Below are 24,963 nucleotides of genomic sequence, written 5' to 3'. Positions count from 1 at the left end.
ATTTACTGTATTCTGGAAGAAAATGCTTCTGATACCGGTATACAGTGATAATAGTTTTCTATTAAACGTTACTGCATTAGTAATCCTCTAGAAATAATGTTAACACGTCTCTGTAATGCCAATCTAAGCAGGTCTAGTCTCAATTTCTACATTTAATGATTTTGTTTTAGCATTGGTATGGGCATGATCAGATACATGATAAAAAGACCATAGTAATACCTAGAAAAGGTCCTAATGACTAATTTAATTAAAGAAACATACTATTTCCAGTGTTTTCCGAAGAGGGGCGGGAGGGGTGTGGGGGGTGTGATTCAGTGGTTCTTGTTTTGTGACGACACACAGCTCGCCTTAAACACTGGATTATACTTCAGAATGTGTGTTTGTGGCTGAAAACAGGAATAACGCATTAAAGAGTCACACAATGTACTTTGCAACTTCAAAGGATCTCATATTATTGAGTGTTTTCTACAGTGGATTGATTAATCACGAATCACCGGACATGGCAAAAGGAGGGTGGCACGGTGGTGCAGCAGGTCACACAGTCACACAGCTCCAGGGACCTGGAGGTTGTGGGTTCAAGTTTGGTATGTTCTCCCTGTGTCCGTGTGGGTTTCCTCTCGGTGCTCCCACGGTCCAAAAACACACATTTGTAGATGGATTGGCGACGCAAAAGTGTGCATATGTGAATGTCTGTCGCCCGGTGAAGGACTGGTGCCCCCTCCAGGGTATGTTCGTGCCTTAAGCCCAGTGATTCTGGGTAGGCTCAGGACCCACCGCGACCCTGAACTGGACAAGCGGTTACAGACAATGAATGAATAAATTAATGGTCAAAATGAGTTGTGCAAGTGCTGAGGGCATATTTACAGCTTTAAAATTTCATAATATAGAGATACATTTTTTTTCCTACAATGCATCCATACAAAACCATGTAGGATCATTTTTTTATGCTCACACAACATAAAATGACTGTTCTCATTTACTGTTTCCAATTCCTCAGATTTGTTGACTTAACAGAGCATTTATTGATTTAACACACTAATCCCAGGCTTAAGAAAAACAAACTCTAAATCATTAACTAAAAGCACACAGTAAAGCTCAGGGTGAGCTCAGCGCTTTGTTCAAGTCCCCAGACTCATTTGAGTGAGAGAAGCAAAGAGCATAGAAATAAGTATGTTTCGCTTTTTAACAATATTATAGGCGTTTGTAAATGGAAACAACTAGATATCGCACATAGTGTATACAGACACTGAGTTAAAAAAATGAACCCACATTTTAGAACCACAAGTTGAACCACAAATTAAGAGCCGCAAGCCCATGTCAGCTATAAAGGTAACTGAGGACTGAAGGGGAGCATAGAACTAGGTAGACTAACCTGTAATTAAGTAAAATTAATTTGAGCATGTTCACACTGCAATATCAAAACTGAATTTAAAATTGGGAGGAAGCTACTTTTCACCCACGTCTGTTTTATTCATTCACACCAATGTTGATGATGGTCTTTTCCTATTTCATTGCGTTGCATTGATTTAGCAACTGGGCTGCTTTCTTATGCCTACGTTTGGTTGCAGATGTTTAACAAACAAAATGAGAAAAATAGCACATTTTGGTTCCTAGCCTCATAAGAAGTTAGTACTTTCATCCAGTTTCTGTTCTATCTACTAGAAATTTCCACTGCACTGTCATAGGGAACAAAATATGCATCCCTTGGGAATATAAAGGGATAAGATGCCGCAGAATCTGATGAGACTCGTCTGCAAAACTCAGGTTATTTACTAGGCTACTTAAGTTAATATTTAATTAAATAAAGACAAAAAAAATAAAAAACAGCAACAAAAAACTTTTATCTGAGTATTAGTTATCCACAATGGCTTTCTGTTCTTTTATGTAATAGCCGCATGCTACTCTACTTATACTTGAATGTATTTTTGAGATGGAAAGTACAAGTCTTGTCTTGAATCTGTGCGGCCACATAGCAAGGTCAAGTGATTAGTGTTTATTCATAAAGTGTGCGGAGGCGTGTGCCCATTAGATCAGTAATGGAAGGCTACAAACCCAGTGTCCTCCCAGATTTGATGATGTGCACTGGAGAGAAAGCTGCTGGGAACAGGCTATAACCACATTAGGAAATATCAGGGAGGGCAATGGTTAAAAAAAAAAGCCCTGACTGGAGTCAATTCATCAAATGGCCCTGGAGCCTTTACCCCTGTCCCAAGACCCATTAAAGATAGAACGTGATCTAAATTCTTAGCTATCCTGCTGTTCTCTGCTTCCTCTTTTAACATCTCTCTACTTTACTTTGACCTGCTTGGGAAAGTACTTTGACTTGATAAGTCCAAAAATGGTTTTCGGGGTTCCTTTGGCCTCCAGCTGCAGCATGTGACTGTGTGTGTATGTCTACGTCCTGACCTACATTTCAGGAACCATAGTAGACCAGACAGTGAGGGAATACGAGTCATCACATGGGGTTAATACAAACATAAAGTCTGCCAAGGGACATTAATGCAAGCCCAGATTCTCTAAGGAAACCTAATCCATCCTCCAAGACTTCACGGCTGCCACTCTCACCACAACTCCATGGCCGTGTGTCAGCATTTGGCTAATCAATCTGCTTGTGATGGAGGTACCTGGCCTGCATTTCCCATCACAAATCTACAGCTGAAGCCATTTCCAGTCCGCCCAACGTCCAGCACATTTCCTGCACTGTCCAGGCTCAATTCCCAGAACCCGACAAAATCTCACACAGTATTACAGCTTCCACCTATTAACATTCATTATGCAGCTGGGCCCCATGCAGCAACATAAGCAATATTGTTTCACTTATGATAAAAAACTAACAAAAAAAGAAAACCCTAGAAGTCACACTTTTCACCAGCTCTGATGAAGATAATTTGATAAAGATAACACCTCTCTCTTAGCTTACTGAAACAAACAGGAAATTCTGTCAACAGTGGAAAATCTAAACTATCAATCAATACCATGTTTATAGAGGAGAAGATATTATACTGTGTTTTAAATCAAATGAAAAGGTATTATTTTGTGCAGTTTTCTTTCGCAGAAAACTTTAGTTTTGTCTGTTTGCTTCACAATAAAACCACTGGTAAAAAAGTGCAGATATAAACCTGTTGATACAGAATGTAAACATAATTCCTTTTGCGGGTGCTCTCACAGTCACATATCTTTCAGCTGTCTTCAACCACAATAAGGAATATTTCTCATAATACACCAGCACTGTCGTCTTCAATCTTTATTAACAAAGGGTATATTTTATCAAGAGCCTGTCAGCACAGTGACAGCTGAAGAATGGGCAAGCTAATGCTGCCAAGTAGTATAGCAACTGTCTGTTCCTGCTGAGAACCAATGGCAAAGGGATTGAAGCTGACAGCGAAGCAGTACCTAGGTTTCAATTTTTTATGTGTCTACTTACATTTGTCCTTACTATAGACCCTAAACTTCAGAAAACATTATCCCCGATCTGATTACCTATACAGCACTATTGTCCTCTCATAACACAGTTTCCCTATTACAAAGCAAACCTATATGTTGTGACAGCCATATAAACAAAATATTATCTATTTTGCGATATGATTATGCATAATTAAAAGTCAAATTGTGTCAGTGTGATGTGTCAGAACACCATTTCCTAACTGCAAGTTATGAGAACGAGCAACATAGCAGAGTAGTGCAACATGTCACATTATGTCTACACAACAGATATCAAGTCTACATGCCAAGTCCGAACCTAAAACACCAACTGACCAGCAGAAAACAGAATAAGACTTCACCTAAAATGGATACGTACACTAGATACATTGTTTATCGGAGAGGCAGAGCATCATGGCGATAGAAACGAGCTTACTGTCAAAAAAAAGGTGCGTTGCATTGAATGCTGCTGCTTGCAGTCAGTGCAGACAGGTGTATTGATAAAAAAAGTTAGTACAAACCAAATAAGAAACTTACTGATTGCGTTCAACTTCCAGCACCAGCTCCAAATTGTGTGCTGAGACAAGAATCTCACCCCTTTCTGGAAACTGCTCCTGCAAAACAAAGCATACAGGCATGGGTTTCAAGTAAACATAAAGGCAGGTGGAATGGCAGAAACAAAATATCATTCTTGATACTTGATACTTTTTTTTTTTGGAGTTTATATGTATGCAGAAAGCATTACCAAAATACAAAGATTCATAACTGCACTTACAAACCGGCTTCATAGAAAGTGTTACCAACATGTTTTGTTAGGTTAAAACTTTTGGTAGTGTGCATTAAATGTAACTACAACATACAGCCTTAGCAAACAGTGCATTTTATGTCTTTTATGTGCCCCAAAAATGGTTCAATAATGGGAAACCAAAATAGACTCAGTGGAAAAAAAGGAGCACAAGATGAGACCGTGGGATTTTTGTGGACATCCATTTGATTGTGGTAAAAACACCAAGGAGCCTCTCTAAACCCAGAGCAGTCTAAAGTTTTGGTGATTCCACCAAGAAAATAAATGCCTGGAAAGGAGCAGAAATTCCAATAGATCATGGAATAATGACCTTGATAATTATAGTTATAATAATGTATGGTAGTAGATGGATGTGATCACTTACAGTTTTGAACAGGATTTTTTTTATAGCAGAACTCAACAACTGAATTAATTACAGGCCACACGGAAAGAGTCCTAACTAGCTCCATACGTATGTATGAAAAAAAGATACTCTAGCATTTTTCAGTTACATGAAAATATGTTTTCAATATCCTCACTGTCCAATTAAATACATGTATCTCCCAAAATGGTAACTTTACAGGAGAAGGAAAAAACTTCTTATGTTTTTAAGGATTTAATTCCAAGTAATTTTAGAGCATTTCTATTACATCATTCATCATCAAATTTTCACACAATGTGTACAATTAAACTATAACACTCGTCACCACTAATAGTGTGAAGGACAGCTGCTGTGTTCAAATGATGTAGTGAACAATACATCATCAGAAATGGACATACATGTTTATAATAGTAAAACGATGATATGTTTTCAAGTAAGAATAGAATTTTAGTAAAAGAATAGAAAATCTGTTTTGTGGATATACATTTATAATAAGTCAATGGGCAAATGATGTTAATTAAAATTGTAAATCACAGTAATTAAACATATGCTAAAATGTGTCAGAAAGAGATTAGACTGAAAAGTGGTAGAGAATTTGTTTAACCTTGATAGTCTCAAAACTCATGTTTCACAGCATTTCCACAGAGGAGATGCCAAATAACGTGAGATGCACTGGAGCTATTCCTGTTTTATTTCACTGTATGGCATACACTTGATTTTGACTACCAATTTCTACTGAATCATCTGCCAAATTTGCTCTGATTCTCAGAGTGATGGAATATCTTTGCCTAATGGTTAGAGGAATGGGCTTGGTATCAGAAGGTTGCTGGTTTGATCGATTAAGATCATAATCAATAACCATGCCCTACTCTTTCTGCTCCACTCTAAATCAGACACCCATTGTAATCCAGCCATTCCTGTGTGTTGAATTGAAAAATATACAGTACTTCTGTTATTGTCCCATGTCCTTCTTTCTTATTGAGAAGCTACATTCTGTTATTTCATCCAATACCCTTGAAAATCCACGTTACAGCTAAAAGACATGTTCATACCTGCAACCTTCAAATACCCTACTTTGTGGAACAAAAGAATGTTTGTTAAAACTTTTAAAATCTGACAGAGGTCATCTGTTCTCATTTTAAGGTTTGAGACTCAACTGTGTTGTTCCTTTGACAGCTCATTCTTGAAAACAAAGACCTTAGCTCACTCAACAATTCACTCAGTACTTCTCTGCTATTTGTGTTCAGGTCTCAGTTAATTTAAGCAATTGACACCCATTCTCTTTTGTTGGCAAGGACTGCAAATAGCAATGCAACACCTTAAGCCGATATAATAGCAACTATAATGCTTCAATATTTTGTCATATTTCTAGGTGTTTTATACTTAAGATTCTTTATTAAATTAAAAACAAAATGAAAGCCCAAAACAAATAAACTAAAAACTGTAGTCATTTCATTATTTTATTACCATTGGTTTTCTGAACAGCTTCAGGAAAGCACAGACCAATATATTATTAATTAATTTACCATGCACTTATAATACTGATGCTCTCAAAAATACCCTGCACACTGACAAACTGTATCAAATCAGTATCAAAACAACAGGAACCCTGTGAGCTAAGGAAAGAAAAGGTGTTATCCTATTCATCGACTCAAACAATATGTTCCATTTAGTGCCAGCACTACACTTAAAGTCAGTCATGAAAAGACTGAAAAGACATGACGCTGCAGCCAACACACAAGCACTAGCTAACTGTTCTGTTCCTCTTTGCTCTATATGCATTGCATGTGGTTAGCTGTGCTAGCTGATGAAAAAGAGCGCCTTTGAGTAGGAGGCTGAGGGTTTTTCATCAAACATGAATTCCCTTTCCAAGGAGCTCCCATCAATAGACAAGCTCTTCCTCCCTCTGGCCCTCCAGCCTAGAGAGATATAACATGAGCTGAGGAGAAAATCGCTTTTGGGCCAGCAGCAACCAAAATGCCCAGAACTTTCTATAATTAGACTCCTTTTGGACAATCCAGACCTGACCAGGCTGCAAGTAAACATTCAGGGTCACGTCCAAACATATATTTGAGAATGCATTACTAGAATGTCTGGTCTGTCAGATCCAAGGTTTTTTGTATTGTAGGCCTACAGCACCATAACTTATCTGGCTCTTGTAAAGATATCTCTCTATTTTTGGGGGGTTTTAAATTACTTAATTATTTCTCACAATAGTGAGAAATATTTGGCCTTCAGATCAGATTTAACTTGATTTAATGACATTTTTATATAAAATGTTGAACATATAATAGGCGGCAAGGTGGTGCAGCAGGTAGTGTCGCAGTCACACAGCTCCAGGGACCTGGAAGTTGTGGGTTTTATTCCCACTCCGGGTGACTGTCTGTGAGAAGTTGGTGTGTTCTCCCCGTGTCCGACCCACCACGACCCTGAAATGGATAAGCGCTTACAGATAATGAATGAATATATATATATATATATATATATATATATATATAAATTTATATATATATATATAAACATGTGCAAGGGTGTGTAACACAATCCATATGAAGAGAACTTTGAGAGTTAGCTCTGACTAATAGCACTCCCTAGGACAGTATTTAATATAGAGATGCATAATTAATGCCAGTTTAATGTGCTGAAAGTACAGTGCTGTATATTTAGATCTAAGTGAGAATATTACAGGCTGAGGAGCCTGGCTCTGTGGGATAAGAGGAGAGGAGATGGAGAGGCCTAGAGAGCAATTCATGCTGGGAAAAGGTTGAGAGAGAGAGAGAGAGAGAGAGAGAGAGAGAGAGAGAGAGAGAGAGAGAGAGAGAGAGGTAAAATCGGTTCTTAAGTATGCAATCACTTAGTGACTAGTAAAAGGGCCTCACAGTGCCAGAGGAGAGGGAAACGAAGGGATGGGATGGAGGAGGTGGGAGAGGATAAAAGAGATGAAGACTAGAAGAGGGTCTGAAGTAGGGATTGTGCAGCTACTGTTTTATAAAACCTAAGAAGAACATCAGACAATTTCAATTTTTGATACCCATGCACATAAGGGTAAATATGGTAAATACAACCAATTTATCCTTATTACATATTTTCTTAGAATACTGCATATATTCTCAGCACTTTATGCATACAGTGCCTACTGTATACCAACTGCAGGATTTTTTGACAAGAATAAGATTTTTTTTTCTATATTCCAACACACCAAACCTCAGTCTTGAAATGCTTATGATAGATATATAATATACATTTCTTTCTGGCATGGCATCAGATAAAACACTGCTTCATTATTAAGTAATATATTGTCAAATACAACTGTTTTCAAGGCACTTTAACAAAATGAGATTATCAAAAAGGCTCACAATTTTATATTAATGATAATAATTTGTATATGGTTTCAAACAGCTTCATCCCTCAACACTTGGATTTTAAAAACAGGATTTTTTAAAATCTGTTAGTGTTTAATTTGTTAACGCAAACCCCATTTCCAGAAAAGTTGGGACTTTTTGTAAAATATAATAAGAACAAGAATCTACATGTTTATAATTCTCTCTTTTTATTTCTTTTACTGAACTGACTAAAGTACAAGAAAAATATTTCCAGTGTCTTCAGTGAACAACTTGTGTTTGTGAACTAAATTGGATGCCTGCAACACACTCTAAAACATTTTGAACCAGAGGCTTGTTTTCTACTGTGTTACATCACTTGAGTACACATCCCAAATTGCTGAAAACAGGCATTTGTACTTATGATGATATTAGCCTGTGCAATTGTGATAATACAAATAGCTGAATCCTTTATAATTATTGTGGACCATGAGCATTCTGACCAAACTCAAATAATCTAGATAGGTTCCAGTGGAAGTTAGTTTTAATTAAAGTGGCCAGTTTTGGATGATCTTTGGATGATCTAGTGTCATTATATTTATTGCTGCTGCAATATGTAGGAAATATATGTATACTGCTCATACCATACAGCCCTGGTTGTTGGATGACATAAAGATAATCTGTTCTCACATAGTCTGACGTACCTGAATATTCTCCACTGCCACAGGATAAATATCTATGCGGCTGGACTCAGTTGCTTCTCTGCTGACATGATTACGTCTGAATGACAAATGAAAGAGGAGTGCAGATCCAGAGCCTGGCGCCCGGTACAAGGTGCCCACTGACAGAGAGCTCATACTGAGCTGCAGAGCCACTGCACCAGCCTGAAGGACTGCACCCTGCTGAGGAAGCCATGCTAGCGCTAAGCCACCTAGCCCAGCTGGAGCTTGCGCAGCAAGAAAAACTGTGGCAAACTGCATAGACATGAAAGCACTAAAGGTGCAGAATCTCAGTGCTGTATATATGTGTGTATACAGTGTAATGCCAACTGTCAGTCAGAAGGTATTAAGCCCACAAGCTCTGGTATGTGCAGCAGTTCAGTAACTCACTAAAGTAAAAGACCACCATAACACAGTTTTGGGAGATGTAGAGGTGTCCGAGACCCAGAACCAATCATCTAATATAAGTATCTGGCTTCACTAATGCTCTTATTGCAGAATGCAATCAAATTCTCACAGCATTGACTCTAACATATCTAATTATATGTTAAATGTACCATAAATATGGTGTAAACAATGTATGACCAGAATGATCCACAATGATATATAAACTATATACAATGCACACTACTGAAAAATTATCCATTCAAAATCTCCCTGTGGAATCCCATGCTCTGAGCATCACTTTTAGTGCATCAGTGATATAGAACATCTCTCAGCGCATCAAAGATGTAAACAGGCAGGGACGAATGTAAAGTTAAAATGTAAATTGTGTAATGAGAATAAAGCACCAACCTACGCTGCCTTCTAGCTATCACAGTGAAAACACAAAAACACTCCTGAAATTTTAGGAGGTTTTACACCAAAATAACAGTGTATTGAAATGAGGGCGGAGAAGAGTGATGGGTATTCAGCTTTCACTGATGCTCGTAGGTCAGCTAAGTGGGTTGACAGCATGGGATCCTTTTTAAGATGATTAGGGGCAATTACTAACACAGAATAGCAGTCAAGGACAATTGAAAAATGTCATTACAGGACACTCACACCACCCAATTACACTAAAACAACCTTCTCCCCTGTAACAGGCTGCATAATGCTTTGCTCAAAACCTCAATCACATTTACATAACCATCATTATTTTGTGTGCTTATAAACCTGTGAGCAAAACTTACACAGCATCTTAGCACGATAGCGACCTACCTAATTGTGTAGCCTTATTGTCTTACAATACACAATATTCTGACAATTATTCAACAGTTAAAAGGAGAATAAGCTCAGCTAACATTTTGAGGCAGCTCATCTGGCAGTCTGTTGAAGCACAGTAGCTGTATGATACCTGGTGTTGAGCCTTTTTCAGCACAGACCGATTTAGTATGAACTGTCGGCTATTGTTGGACTTTGCAAGTCCCAGATCATATTTCCCACTTCCACCCCATGACTTTCAGCCTTACATGACCCTCCATCGTTCATGCTTTGTGTTGTCCTGTCTCCAAAGAGAATTTCGAAGTGAAGAGGTACTGTAAGCTCACACCACCATGTTTCTAAATGACTCTGAAAAATGAGCCTTTACTCATAACAGACCTATAACCCAAACCCAAGCACTCACTCAGTAAAGTCTTCTTGAAGAAGCTGCTACAGTATTGGACTTCATCTGATAAAGTGGCATCAGCTTTCTGTATTTGGAAGTAAAGTTTTTGGAAGGGTGGCTTCAGATCAGCACATATGGCCCTTGAACATTTTGCGGTCTAACTTCGGACTACAAATAATTAAGGATCATATTCCAGTCTCAACAATGTCCAGACTTCCAGCTGCATTAGAAACTAGATTCAACATTGCTCATGGTGCCAGAAGAGTTTCTTTGAATGATGCCACAGAAGAACCACTTTTTTTCCCTCTTAAAGGCCATGTTTGAACCTCTTTGCCAGGAATGTGCTTAATTGACATGCATTAGGCTGACATATTTCCTCAAAACAATCATAAAGCAGTGTATCAGGTAATGGATAATGTGGAAGCATGTTGTTTTACATATTTGTATGTGGGGTTTTAAGAGGTATTAAATGCTACATACCACTGGTTTGAAACATCGCAGCTTGGAAAGTTCCTTTAGAACAATGCATTTCACATCAAATCACTTTGACTTCACATTTAAGTGTATTAATGTTGAAATTGTAAAACAAATTCAGTGGAATTCTGCTTTAAACAAATAAATCGTGATTGCTTTAGGCCTTACTAAGCACCTTGGGATTGTGTATGATGGAGTATATACTTGTTTATGACTCAAACCAGTTCTTGCCTCTTCAAATAAACTCCTTTAGGAAAACTGCAAACACAGGGAGCGTCATGATAATAGCAGAGAGGTAAATGTCTAAATAAGCTTTACATTTAGCCTCCAACTATTCTGGAATATAGATTGTGTGTGTGTGAGAGCGAGAGAGAGAGAGAGAGAGAGAGAGAGAGAGAGAGAGAGAGAGAGAGAGAGTGAGAGGGAGAGAGAGAGAGAGAGAGAGAGTGAGAGAGAGAGAGAGAGAGAGAGTGAGAGAGAGAGAGAGAGAGAGAGAGAGAGAGAGAGAGAGAGAGAGAGAGAGAGAGAGAGAGAGCAGTGTGTGGGAGATATCTCTCTCTCTCTCTCTCTCTCTCTGACTCTCTCTCTATTTAACACACACACACACACACGCACAACCTTGGTAGAAGGTGTACAGAAACATGTAGGCGACAGACACTGTAGGGCAGAATTAAGAGTTCCTGCGTTCACCTGGGTGTATTAAAACATTACTGGAGCTCTGAGTTGCATTCCTGTCTTTTCAAAGGGTGCCTCAACTTCTAAATTCTTGTGGCCTGAGACTGCATAGTCATAATTCATTTCAATTCAAGTCCTACCATAGTCAGAAATATTCTCAGAAATAGACCACATTTCCACATCTTTTTTTTCTAAGAGCTTTTGTAAATAGCACTGAATCCAACAGAGAGGTTAGCACATAAATATATCCACTAAAACTGTGTAGAAAAAAACAAAACAATACAATCAACAGCATTTGAAGCTGCTGTTACTCTGTTAACATTTCAGAGCTTAGGCTTATACCTTGCATAAACTCTCCAGTGCAGCCTGATGAAGAATACCTCATTCAATTCTCCCCTTACAATCTTAACCTCATGAAAAGTGGGTCAGTGTTTGACCTGCTTGACTTAACAGTGCAAGAAAAAAAATTACATAAAGCGTTGAACATTGAAATGGCCAGTTAGTTGTCCTTTGTCAAGCTCTATTAGACTCCTCGTGAGCGTTGCACATTCACATGCTTCATTGCTACACTCCTCTCATCACTTTATATAAGATTAGCTTGGCATGCACAAAAGAAGCCTTTCAGGCAGTGCCCACAGACTTGCTCCAGTCTGCGTTATTTTGTGGCTTATCAATGCTGTTAATGGCTGGGCCAAGTAAAGCAACATACACAAACACACTTAAATAAACAAAAACGCCCATAAACACACACACACACACAAACACACACACAAGTATTCACGCTGAATATAATGAGTTAACACTGACTAGCTTGTTCTGAAACACGTTTTCTCTTCCCTTTGTGTGAAGCTCAAACATGAACTCATACACGTCAAGGAAGTTCCTGCTCAAGAACAGTGGAGGGGAAAAAAGAACACACAACTGGAACACAGCTTTTTTTTCACTGCTTCTTCTAAGGAGCACAAACAGAGCCAGCCTGAACATCACATCAGTGTCTAAGTGGGGCATAACTTCAGCCCCAATCCAAACAGCACCTCAAATAAATAAGATTTCCTTGACTGCCCATGAAGTGAAAGCATCTCAGAGCACAGAGAAGAAAAGAGAGCATTGTTAAGAAGAAATTAATGAAGGACTCAAGGTGAAGACCAAACAGGGAGTCTTATTATTTATATATATTTAGAGAGCTTGACAAGGGGCTGGACAGCACTGATAAGATTCACAACTACGTTTTACAATTACACATAAAAAAAAAAGGTTTGGCTGCTCATCAGTTCTGAAATGAAGGGAACCGAATAGAAATCTCTCTTCTGTTCCAGGAAGGTTTTACACTAGATTCTGGAAACTTTGTGAGGTCAGGTAGAGATATTGGGATGAAACACCACTCCAGCCCATCCCAAATGTATTAGAGGATGCTCCAAGACGCCAGATACCCAACAATTTCCTGTTTTCTATGGAGATTAAGCAATCTGTGCTTGAACCCCTCTAAGTCTGTGACCACAAGGAGAGCCCTTTAATAAGAAGAATCTACTAATTATAAGGGGTGTCGACAACGTTTGCACATTTTAGAAGTTAAGCATTTCTTTAAATCCAGCACCCTGCAAATGACACATGTTGCTTTTCAAATTCAATTCAAATTTAAAAGTATCATTACTGTGTGACACTGTCTGGACGTATGTTGGGATGTAGAGGTTGAATGGGAGGTGGGAGAGGTGTAATGTAAGATTGTGCTTGTGTGTGGGGATGGGGGAGGATAAACCTTTTTTTTTTTTTTGCAGACTGCTGGTGACAAAAGTGCTTGTTTGTTTCTTGTTTCACTGTTCTTCTCCCATGTAACCTAGCTATCTCTCTTTCTATCCCCTTGATCATTCATTTTTGTCCTCTTTGGCTGCCTTTTGGGCTGGTCTGTATACAGACTGCAGTAATGTTTATATATGATCACATTTCTTCCCTAATCCAGTGATAAAAAGACAGAGGTGAAAAGCAGCAGAGATGGTTTTTCCCTTCTCCTCCTCCTACCCAATCCAGTCCTTTTTCCTTCTGTCTCTCTTTCTTTGTCTGTTTATCTCCTACTCTCTCTTGTATTCTTGGACTCTGGTCAACTTTTTCAGGGAATTACAGAGTGTGGATTCGAGAAGAGGAAAGCAAAACTATGATTCTACTCCATGTCAGAGAGAATTCTAAAGAATCGAAGAAGCTCTCAGGTTGCTGAGATGCTGGGTTTTCAGCTGAAGATAATCCGTTTTACTGATCAGATAAAGTAAACAGGAACTATCAGAACATGCTGATTGCTATCGGTTCTTCTCTGGGGTTACCCAGTAATTCACATCCACATGTATGATTGCACCCTGAACTGGATAAATTGTTACAGACAATGAATGAATGAATGAATGAATGTATGATTATATGGTGCTTCAATACGCTTACAGTATTCTGTGACAAATGATGACATTGTAGTCTACAGGGATAGTGGCACAAAATCAATAGAAGGCAATGACACCAGATTTCTGAAGTTTTTCCATTAAGCTTTGTTTTGTTGAATGAAATTCAATTTCCACTTGTTTTGTAGGAGGTCCCTCAACTGGACCATGCAATTAGATTTTGCTTGAACAACATTGCTAGAATATATTTCTATGCTTATTTGTGTGATTCATAAAAGGGGAAGTAAGATATTAATACATTTATTGGTATAGTGTTAATTGGAAATTGAATTGTGCATAATGTATGATATCGAGCATGCTGCTGTCGGTCTTATATAATAATGCATTCTTTTTTTCACAACAGGGTGTTCTCATCACCACTCTTTCACTTCTCATTACTCACTAGCACCTCAAATTAGAGTACAATATCACAAATAAAGATTTCATAAATAAAGCGATAGCATCCTTTTATTTTAGTGGTTTAACAGAACAAATTATCCTTTTATAATATTAATTAACAATATTAGAGACATTTTTTTTCAACATAGGCCCTGTGGAAATAGGACATTCTAGGAAACATATGATTTATAAAGTGTTTTAAAAATAAAAAAGGTTGCGTAAATAAAGCTGAATAATCCCAATGATGGCCAATGTCAGTTGATATGTGTGCATCAAAAGTGATCAATGAGTCAAGCCATTTTTAATTTTATGTATTTTAATCAGAGCCAATACTTGTATCAGCCTATATTGTTCTTACAAGTGGATTCATCATATTCATGAAATTAGTGGTAAAAGTAAATAAACAATGCACGACATTTTTTCTGCTGCTAAAACAGTGCATTCCCAATAAGTAGTGTTCCAACTGAAACTGATGTGGCTAACCATGTTCTTGCCAAAAAATACAACAGACAAATACAGCAAACGGAGTTGGAGTAAAAGAGAGCTTACTCATAAGCACACTTGGAAAGTAAAAATTGCAGCGCTAAAGCCAGAGCACACTGCAAGGAAGCAGGAGGCCACTTCTTTCTTTCTGAGTCTCTAACGGTTTTCTGTCTCTGAGTAGTCTAGCAGACAGCCTTCTTTCTCCTCCTTACTCTCAAGGAGGAGCATAATTGTGTGTGTGTGTGTGTGTGTGTGTGTGTGTGTGTGTGTGTGTGTGTGTGTGTGTGTAAAATTACATCTGCATGACATGGATTCAGCTCCACTCCAAACATTTCTGCGACTCATTACCTCATCACCAAAGCAGCAACAAGTCCAGCCAAAAGGCCAAAATCTCTCATGATACTTCTCTCTCTCTCTCTCTCTCTCTCTCTCTCTCTCTGTGTGTGTGTGTGTGTGTGTGTGTTTGGGGCCAACAGCCTGAGCAAGAGAGGCAATAAGATGCTACGAAGTGTGAGAGAACATGGGACCAACAGTAAAAGTGAGAGTGAGAGAAGAGAGAGAGAGAGAGAGAGAGAGAGAGAGAGAGAGAGAGAGAGAGAGAGAGAGAGAGAGAGAGAGAGAATGTGTGTGAAGATATAGAGATATAGAGGAATTTTAGAGAAGGCTAAGGCAGGATTCAAAGGGCGGTTCAGTAGAACTGTGATGTGGCTCAAACCTATGACTGATTATCCATTATCATAACAAAGTACACTGCCATTTTGGGCAAAAAATATCAGCATGAATCATCTGGCGTACTGTGTCTGAGATGAATGATATTTTGTATTCAGCACACAATATGATTTGTCGGTGTACATGATATATTTAAGAACAGTCAGAAAATATTTAAGAAGGTCAGCAACTGGATGACTGGTCAGTTGCTCTCATATTGCAGTGCACACAACAGATGTTCTTATGATTTCCTGCTGTGCTCCTCAAACAGCCGTACATGGTGGCCTCAATCCACACCCAGCACAGATGATAGGTAGGTGTGGCTGGTGTTCAATATTTTCCACCCCAGGCACCGCAGCTGCAAACATGCATGGCTATTAAAAACTCTTGGTATTCAAATGGATTTGGATTTCTTAATAGAGTGCACTGAGTGAGTACTCTTTGATTATAGACTACATTTACATTTCTAATATGTTTACAGCCAGCCTCCCCTAAGCCAAATAAATAAAAGTTCCTGGCACTGGCCAAAATAAAATGCACGTCTGGGAAACAAGCCCTCTCATAAATTCATTTCAATCCATGTATTGGACATTGTGAGATGATTTTGTACATACATATTAAAGGAATACATTGGCATAAATTCTAATTGTGCCCTTTAAAATCAGATTTTTTCACAGCTTTGTGAGCAAACTTTTCTTATCAGATATGCGCCACATTCTTGTGACCCTATATCAGAGATATATAATGTGGCCACGTAATCAAAATAAGAATGGTCAGATCACAATTCACATGCTTTTTTTTCTCTGCACATGTACATACATTTACAACTGTGTTGGCAGGAGTGGCTAACCTGAATTAAGTGCCCATAATGACTGCAAAAGCAAGAAAACATCTGACATTTTTCACCTTCTCACTCTTATCATGAACTGTTGAGCGATGTTTGGAGCTAATATCCTGCAGTAAAAGCTGGAGCAGCAAATATATCCTTATTTTTACTATTTGTGGTCACACATTCACACAGCATTACTACGGTACGAGTATGTAGCATATTGAAAGGCAGAGATGTACAGTAGATAAGACTACACTTCATTTATTTAATTTCCGCTCAAGTTTCAGTATTCAAAGTGATTTTTTTTCAGCATCAGGGGGAAAAGAAGAAACATATTTAACAGGAAATTAGACAGAAACCTCAATGAGTGAATATAATATAAAATTTTTCAATAGTGGAAACTATTGCCTGTACACGTCTAGCCTCTCTTTTCGTCCATCCATGTTTTTATTTTTTGATTGCTGACTCCTTCCTTGGTCTGCCATGGTCATATGGTTCACCTGAGACTGAGAGCATCCTGTTAACATGGTGACCGATTAATCCTAAGTGTCTAGTCACGTGTATTTAAGCTCTTTGTCTCAGGCCTGTCTTATTGTAAGTTCAAAAGTGTGCTTGTATATGAACTTTGTAATATTTCGATCTGTTTCCTGTTTTTCAGTCATTTCCAGTAGATCTTTTAGTCTTGCTGGTTGCAAACATTGGTTTACAATCCAAGTAATTCCAAACAAGTGATGTTTTCGTCTGTTCTGTGGGATGGCCAGTTCCTTCTTTAGTTAATTTGCAAATGTTCTTAGTTGTTTATTAAGGGTACCCTTGCACTTTTTTAAGCTAGAGTTATTTTATCACAGAAAAAGGAGTGACAGAAAAATCGGTGGATTTTCTCAGATCTGACACAAGGACAGATCCCAGATATGAAAGACTTAAAATACTGTTTATCTGATGCTGTCAATTTTGGTGGTCTGCCAGACGTATATTTTTTGTTCCAGTTTCTCTGTGTCTTTCAACATTTTTTTAACTCCTGTCCTGCTTTTACACTTAAATAAATGAAGGGTCATCTTTGAACGTTGCACAGTGCAGACACTAAAGACAGATATGAGTCATTTGCAAACAGAAATGCAATCTGCCAGTGCTGAAAGATCAGAACTATATGAGGAAAAAAAAACAGAACTGAAAGACGGAATGTGAACGAAGAGTTTTTCTCATGACACACAGCTGTCGCTGTACACTGTGATTCAAGCTCTGATCTCTGCCCTTGCCACCAAAGAAACTGAAGCAGTACTCCTGGTGCACATTGAATCAGCCTATTATATTTGATTAAAAATGCTAAAACAAAACACAAATTATAATCTGTGACTTGTTATTCATCTCAGTTGCCAAGTCATGTTTTTGTTGTATAAGATTAATTGCACAACCCTTCTTCAAAGGGAGCAGTATATCTAGTCTTTTGTGTCTACTTTAATAAACCTCCACTTCTGCACTGTTCCAACAACATCTGGGTGACAGGCTGTTACCAAACTACAGTAAAAAACAAAGCACACTGACCACAAATATCAAGTATATACTGCACAACCAGCCAGAGTCATGCGGACCCACCTCTGGTCTATGATTTGTATAAAAACATGTTTTCCCAAGTGTGCAAAAAAAAAAAAAAGTACGTGGATTTTACACACATCATCTTATTTTGTCATTTATGATCTTTGTTTAGCCTGACATTTTCAAGCTATTTGAAGCCTCACAACTGCAGTAGGTCAGATTTGCTCAAAGGTCATCCAATTTATGTTACTTGATATGTCAATATAAGAGTAAAGGCTCATATGAACCTTTGAAGGAGACATAATGAGCTACATCTGTGTGTTCATATTTGTTCACCGCTACATTTTTTGTGTGCAAACTTTCTTAGCCATCTCCTGTCTTGAAAAAGAACAGTAGGCTATTATCTGACTGCATGCAGGAAGCACTTCTCTCACAGGAAACAATAATCTCATCTCTTTTTCTAAGAAGAAAAAGTGAACAGAAGCAGAAGACGGTCTGAGATATATGTGTTCAATTCTAAGGAGGGAGGAAACGTCAGCAGGACATAAAAACCTTTTGCAGAAAAGCAACTACTGCTCATACCTTTAGAAAATAGAAAAATAGACAGGATCAAAAAATTTAGTTTCTAAAATACAAAGAAAATACTAAGCAATTCAAAGGTTTGAAGGTAATGCAATTTTGAATGCAATTCAAAAATTCGAAAGTAATGCAATTCTATGTGCAAGGAAATGTAAAGGTACATCTAAAATTGACTTATTTTCTGTCCATTAAAAACCATCAAAATGGCCTATCCAACATATCCACCCAAACCCTGCATTTATTTTTTCAGTTACAATTTTTCTAAATTGAAATAAATCACTGGTATATTACTGTTTCAGCCTTAATAGATCTTCTTAACTTTTCTGAGCCCTATACTACACACTCTATATATGTAAGGTGAAGTGAAAATTCAATTTTCCATGATGTTAAACAATAACTGCAAGACTGATCAAGTGACCTTACCAGTTTTGGTGCTCCTTTGTCTTTTTGTACTGTGTTGTGGCTCAGCCAGTGGGCCTTCACTCTCTGCCCTCTGTCCTTCCCTGCGAAAACAAAGTAAAACACCACTCCATGAAAAGAAACACTACAGACTTTCAAACTGCATTTATATATGTGTAGAAAACAGTGATAGACAGTAACAAAGTAAATGTAATTCACTACCTTACTTAAGTACTTTTTGTGTATCTGTACTTTCCTCAAGTACTTCCATTTTGACACACAGAGACACTGTCGCTAGGAGATGAATAAACACAGTCACTGGGCTACAACAAGTGAAAATATTTCTCTGCCTAAAACTAATAATACCAAAGACAGACTTTTTATCAAGTGTTGAGCGACTTGAGACTTTAAGTATTCACTTTCAGTTCTTAGACTGAAAGTGTCCGTTATGAATTAACAAAATGATTTTTACCGTTTAGTATTTGGCTGTATGTGAAGCAATGTCAAAACCAGAAGAAATATTCCAAAACCCAAAAATCAGTACAGAAAGATAAACAAATCCAAAAGACAAAAACAGACAAGAAGTCAGAAAATCAAAACCGTAGCCTGTTTAAACAACAGGTGTTCCAGAATTGCAGAAATCGCTCAAACTATGTAACTATGAAACTCTGCAACTATTTAGACAAAACAGAGAGCTTAAAGAAACACCCTGTAATGTTTTTTACCTTAAAATAACAGCTTCAAAATCATTGTGATACTTCACTGACTTATAATAGGGAGAACAGAGCCTCTGTCGTTACTACTCTGGGCTCAGCACTGCAGAAACTGCACTATGTAACACTTGGAGGAGGGTAGGAAACCACACCTTTCCTTCCCCTACAAATTTCAGTACAGAGCTGTAAAAGTTAATTGCACTTCAGGAGCCCCAGGAACAGAAAAAACCCAAAATCTTGCCTAGTGTTCCTAAATTAGTAAAAAAAAAAATATGAAATACACAAGTGACCTATGCCATTAGGAAAGTTTACATTGTGCGTTGACACCTGCATCAATCTGCAATTACACCACCAAACCACTAGGGCTGAATTTAAAATATCTTCTTCAACCCTATGTAGTATACAATGCAGTGGTGTAGTAGTGTTAGTTTTACAGATCTTTAAAATGCACTATTTAGGGAGTACCGCGACCCTGAAATGGAGAAGCAGAAAAGAAAATGTATGTATGTATGTAGTTCAGTGACATTCGTCAATTTGAGGAACTTGAACCACAGTATTTGTGGTCTGCGTTACATTTCTGGAGGGGCGCACATCAGGTCGTGCATAGGCATAGGTTCAACACAGAAGCATATATTGGGTTTAATATTCAGGCGACAGCGACAATGGGTGTATGTAATAGTTGATATAACATAATTCCTCAATGAGTAAAAAACTATGTAATGCACAATTTTCCTTTAATCTTTGTATTTAATCTTTGGCCATTTCTGCTGTGTTCAAATAATGACATTCTATTAAAAGACTGGGAAACTAAGAGTAACGCTTGGGTCTTTTCACCTACAATGTGTTAAACATTGAGTCTTGCTACAAAAATAATAATGGCATATTAGACTCATAATACGGCATGGTACTTTTACTTTCGATACTTAAGTACATTTGACAGTAAATACTTTTGTACTTTTTCTCAAGTACATGGTTTGTGTCTTTGTCGACCACTGGTAGAAAATACTGTTTGCATTATTCATATTCATTCAAGCTGCTTTGCAGTCTTGTTAGTCTTTTTACATCTGCCTTGTTATCATCATAAAATCTTTACTCCATCTTTCTGTACTTAGAAATCATGTGTTGTGGCATACGAGAACACATTAGGCTAATAGAACCCATTTTTCTGAAAATCAAAGATGCTCTGAACCACATATTAAGGTCACGCTCATCCATATTGCTTACTACAATGCCTAATTGGCTTAGTCTTCCTATTAGGCTCATCAGCTCTGGAGTGAAATTTAATTGTGGTCAATGGGTCAAACTTTTGCTTTCCATTAATCATGTGCAATTAGAGGGAATATTCAACAACATGAATCACTGCATGGATCATCACTGTCATTCTTAGAGTCTTTAAGCATGTCTTGGCTGAAGCAGCAGATTCAGAAGCTGAATACCCAAAACCAAGGGATTTCAACAACAGTGGAGCTAAATCAGGTATTCTTGTAAGGCTTTCTGAATATCAATAACCGCTCTGAGATTTCTTTAGAAGATGAAGGTGAGTCCAGGTTACCATGTGCCAAGAAATCTCTTTCTCTCCTGTTCTTTCTCTTCCTCCCTATGACAGTCACATTTAATGGGCAACTCATACTGCCAAGAGAAACACATAAGCGTTCACCCTCCCTGCTTGAACTCGGGCTTATCTGTCCATAACAGCTCTTCACCCAGGGCTGTCACCAGCACAAATGTGGAAAAATAAGATCATTACCGTCCTTGCAATATCCATTTATGGCCCAAGTTGATGAAATACCTCAGCGGCTAAAAAGGAAGCGTCGGAATTGATCGAAGTGTGAGGAGTGTGCAAGTCTCTCTGATCCACATTCTCTTTAGTTTCTTTTCATCTCTTTATTCTTCTGAACCTATACATCTTTTCTTTCATCTGTTCACTACATCACCTACAATAACAGTAACTTGTCAATCATTAAGCATCAATATTACTTTCACTTATTCACCTCAGGCCTATTTGCTCAAGGCTTTATCTGTAATATATATTATCAAAGTTTTCACAATAACCAACTTGCTGGTCTAAGTCTCAGCATGACCTGTTACTTACTGAACAATAATCCACACACAAACACACACACACATTCCATCATCACAACTGACCTCCCCTCGAGAAAACCATTTACCAAATCTAATGGGTTTAAGAGAGGCATTTGCTAGGAGCTAACACTGACACTGTGCCATCAATGACAGAAGAGAGTGAGAAACCGAACACAGAATGAGAGAGAGAGAGAGAGAGAGAGAGAGAGAGAGAGAGAGAGAGAGAGAGAGAGAGAGAGAGAGAGAGAGAGAAAGAAAGAGAGAGAGAGAGAAAGAGAGAGAGAGAAAGACAGAGAGAGAGATTTTGGAGAAGGCCAAGGCAGGATTGAGGCTAACTACAAGCCAAACAGAGAAAGAGTGAAAGAATGACCTTTCTCTGGTTGACACATCCACACTCCCTTGAGCATTCAATTGTGCACCATTTTCCACTGGGATTCCCTAAAGGGGTCTCACTCCTATGACCAGGATTTTCAATTACATTGCTGGGGTGAAATTCAGAGATCTGTCTTTTATGAGAAAGGTGATTATATTTCTTCTTTCTGTTTTTCTTAGTTTTATTTACTTTCTCTTCTGGTACTTCAGAAATTGACAGTATAATAATATTTAAAGTAAAATACTTGTTTCCCACTGAAAATCAAGCTTGTCACTTTCTTAAAGGCGCTGTTCATGATTTCAATAATCCTTTTTTAACCAATGTTCCCTCACAACTTGCTAGCTCTCTGAATTGTTTGCAGGCTGGAAAAAAACGACTGGTGTTTGTACCTAGCCCTGCTTCTGTAAATAGGAAACACAATGACCACGACACAACACTATACCAGCCAATCAGCAACAGAGAGTGTAACAGGGGAGACAGTGGTACAAACCACAGAACAGGGGAAGGCAGGGGTAGGGAAGACTGTACACTCCTCAAGCCGTGTCTTTACCTGGGTGGTCATTATGATTGAATTTGGGGTGTGGAGCTTTTGAAAGAACACTGAAAGGAGGGATGCGTGGGTATGGGCATATGTTTTTGCCACTGAGTTCAAATATCAACAAACGTTCTCCTGAAATATGTCTTTAACATGTCTGCATGGTGTTTTTTTTTTAAAGATCTGGGAAAGAATTCACAAAATCTTTCTTAAGATAAAACTTAAGGAATCTTTAGAAAAATACTAAGTTCACAAAAATGTTCTTAAGTTGTCCAATTGCACAAGAAGTTCTAAGTTCTAAGAAAGTCTTAATTATTTTCTTATTTCTAAGACACTCTTCATTGCTTTTTCTTCTGTGAGTTATTTGTAATGAAAACGTTTCATGCTGCATTTTACAGTTTATAAATACTGTGAGATATTTTAAAAATAAAATTGAAGCTTTAGAACTTACTAAAGAAGCTTAATTTACAGGAGCTTAAAATGGAATTTTCCTGACAAAGTGAGTTAGAAAAGAGAAAGCAGTATTTTCCTGTGCGGGATCATACCACATCAGTGGGTCACTGATCCAGGAGAGCGCTTCTAGGAGTATACTTCAGTTATACGCTTCTGTGAGTTCACTGTGAGTTGCAGCCTTTCAGCAGAACTATGTCAGAAAAGTCTGTAAAGTGTTGATTCTTGTCTTGCCTCTCTGTGTTAGTGGCTGTTTTTATAGAAAAATACTGTATGGGCTGTGCCAGTCTCGTTGTGGAGGGCAAAACAATTATGGAGAGGGCCCAAGTTTCCAGAGGGCAGGGCTCGCTGTCATCCCGGGGGTGAAAACCAGGTTTTAAGAACAGGAAACAGAACAATGTGTGGCTTCTTTATATGCTCATGAGTTTTAACTGCACTACACATTTACATTAAAATGAGACATTTAATGATTTATAAATGTGTAAAATCTTCGATAGTGCACCATTAAGACCCTTAAGACACAGACAAGCTGTGATTAGCTTTTTACTTAGATTTTTACTTTTTACTTTTTACTAATGGTGCGCAGAGAGAATCAGAACAGGCACCAGGTTTACAACACATTTTTAGCTACAACTATCATTCTTAAATAGCAGTACCCTTGAATCATCAACAGTCAGGAGTGAGATTTTGTGTCCAGTCAATGCAGCTGGGTGTCAGGATCACGGGGCGGACTGACGGAGGTGGATGCACTTGCTAAAACACAGACGTTTATTTACAAGAAAAGAACAAAACCAACCCAAACTGACTCGAGGGTAAACACGTCGACTGATAAATGAGAGGACCAGAAACAACAACAAGAAACGAGGAAACAAAACAAGGAACAACTGACTAGGAATTTACAAAACGACTAGGAATTGGAACAACACGAAACAACACGACTTGGAATTGGAACATAGCAAAACAAATGACCGATGAAAGGAAGTGACACAAGGGAACTTAAATACATGAATAGACGAGACACACCTGAAACAGATAATGAGGGTTAAGGACAAGGAGGCGGAACAAAGGCGGGACAAGGGCGGAGACATGGACAATACCAGACAGGGCCATGTGCAGAGAGAGCACAATACCAGAGAGCACAATACCAGACATGACAGGACGAGGGCATGACACTGGGAGAGAAGGCGGTGGGTTCACGTTGTGAGCGGACACAGTGTACGCAGCCAAAATATCTCATTCTCGAACAAATTCTTCAATGTAAATCAAACCACAATTTTATTTTCAAAAAGGAAATTTTATAAGAATGCTTTTTTAAATGTTTTAGAATTTAGAATGTAAAAGAATTTGAAATGTTTTTACATTTAAAAAAATGTGTGTACTGTGCGTACAGGTTTACGGCTGCTGGCGCCACTGGTGTGAGGCTCAGAATGGGTTTAAGCACAACATTTCAAGAGTGGGTGGAGCTATGTTGTTCTTGTGATGGGTCAGGATTGGTCGGGGTAAAGGTTGCATAAGCATTACCCATTTTAGGACAACACCATTCTAAATGAAGGGGAGAGCAATACTGCTGAAATATAGCAGTTATTTATTAAAATTTGGGAAGATTTCATACATATTCTTTCATACATATTCTTTCAAACATTTTTTGCATATGTTCACTGGGGGCCATGTGGAGCCAGATAAAATTTTTTAAAGCGAAAATTTTGATCTAAGTTCCCCTATGCTTTAAAGACTAGACATTGTCACAATAAAATTATGGTAGATAAGTTGAATCTTGGAAATACAAACACAAAACAGAAGTATGCAAACATTCATTTACAATACACAGACTGATGATGACTCAAGGGTAGTGCTATTTAAGAATGACAGTTGTAGCTGAAACCAAAGATGAGTTAGCAAATTCTTTACTTTCATTTATTTTCAGTAAACTAAGTGTCAACTGCTGCTTTTAGACAATTACTTCTTAAAAGGACTTCTATGGAAAGCTACATAAGAAGCTAAATTGGTAACAATACCCAAGATATACTGATACGCATGTTTAAGTTCAATTTCTATAACCAGGCCATAGCTGAAATAATGGACATTCTTCTTTCAAACATCT

General features: G+C 38.0%; 1 protein-coding gene across 2 annotated transcripts in view; it reads right to left on the bottom strand.

Moving 5' to 3' along the window:
- Positions 1–24,963, bottom strand: part of adam19a (ADAM metallopeptidase domain 19a) — an 85,086-nt gene that overhangs the window by 52,321 nt on the left and 7,802 nt on the right. For both annotated transcript variants that reach the window (XM_066681095.1, XM_066681096.1), the window contains exons 2-3: positions 18,734–18,813; positions 3,958–4,034 (exon numbers count right to left, since the gene is read on the bottom strand). In XM_066681095.1, the coding sequence (XP_066537192.1) occupies positions 3,958–4,034; positions 18,734–18,813 (157 nt within the window). The remainder of the gene's footprint in view (positions 1–3,957; positions 4,035–18,733; positions 18,814–24,963) is intronic.

The sequence above is a fragment of the Hoplias malabaricus genome, chromosome 9 (assembly GCF_029633855.1).
Source record: "Hoplias malabaricus isolate fHopMal1 chromosome 9, fHopMal1.hap1, whole genome shotgun sequence".
Classification (NCBI taxonomy): Eukaryota; Metazoa; Chordata; class Actinopteri; order Characiformes; family Erythrinidae; genus Hoplias; species Hoplias malabaricus.
This window is presented reverse-complemented; position numbering and strand designations above follow the sequence as displayed.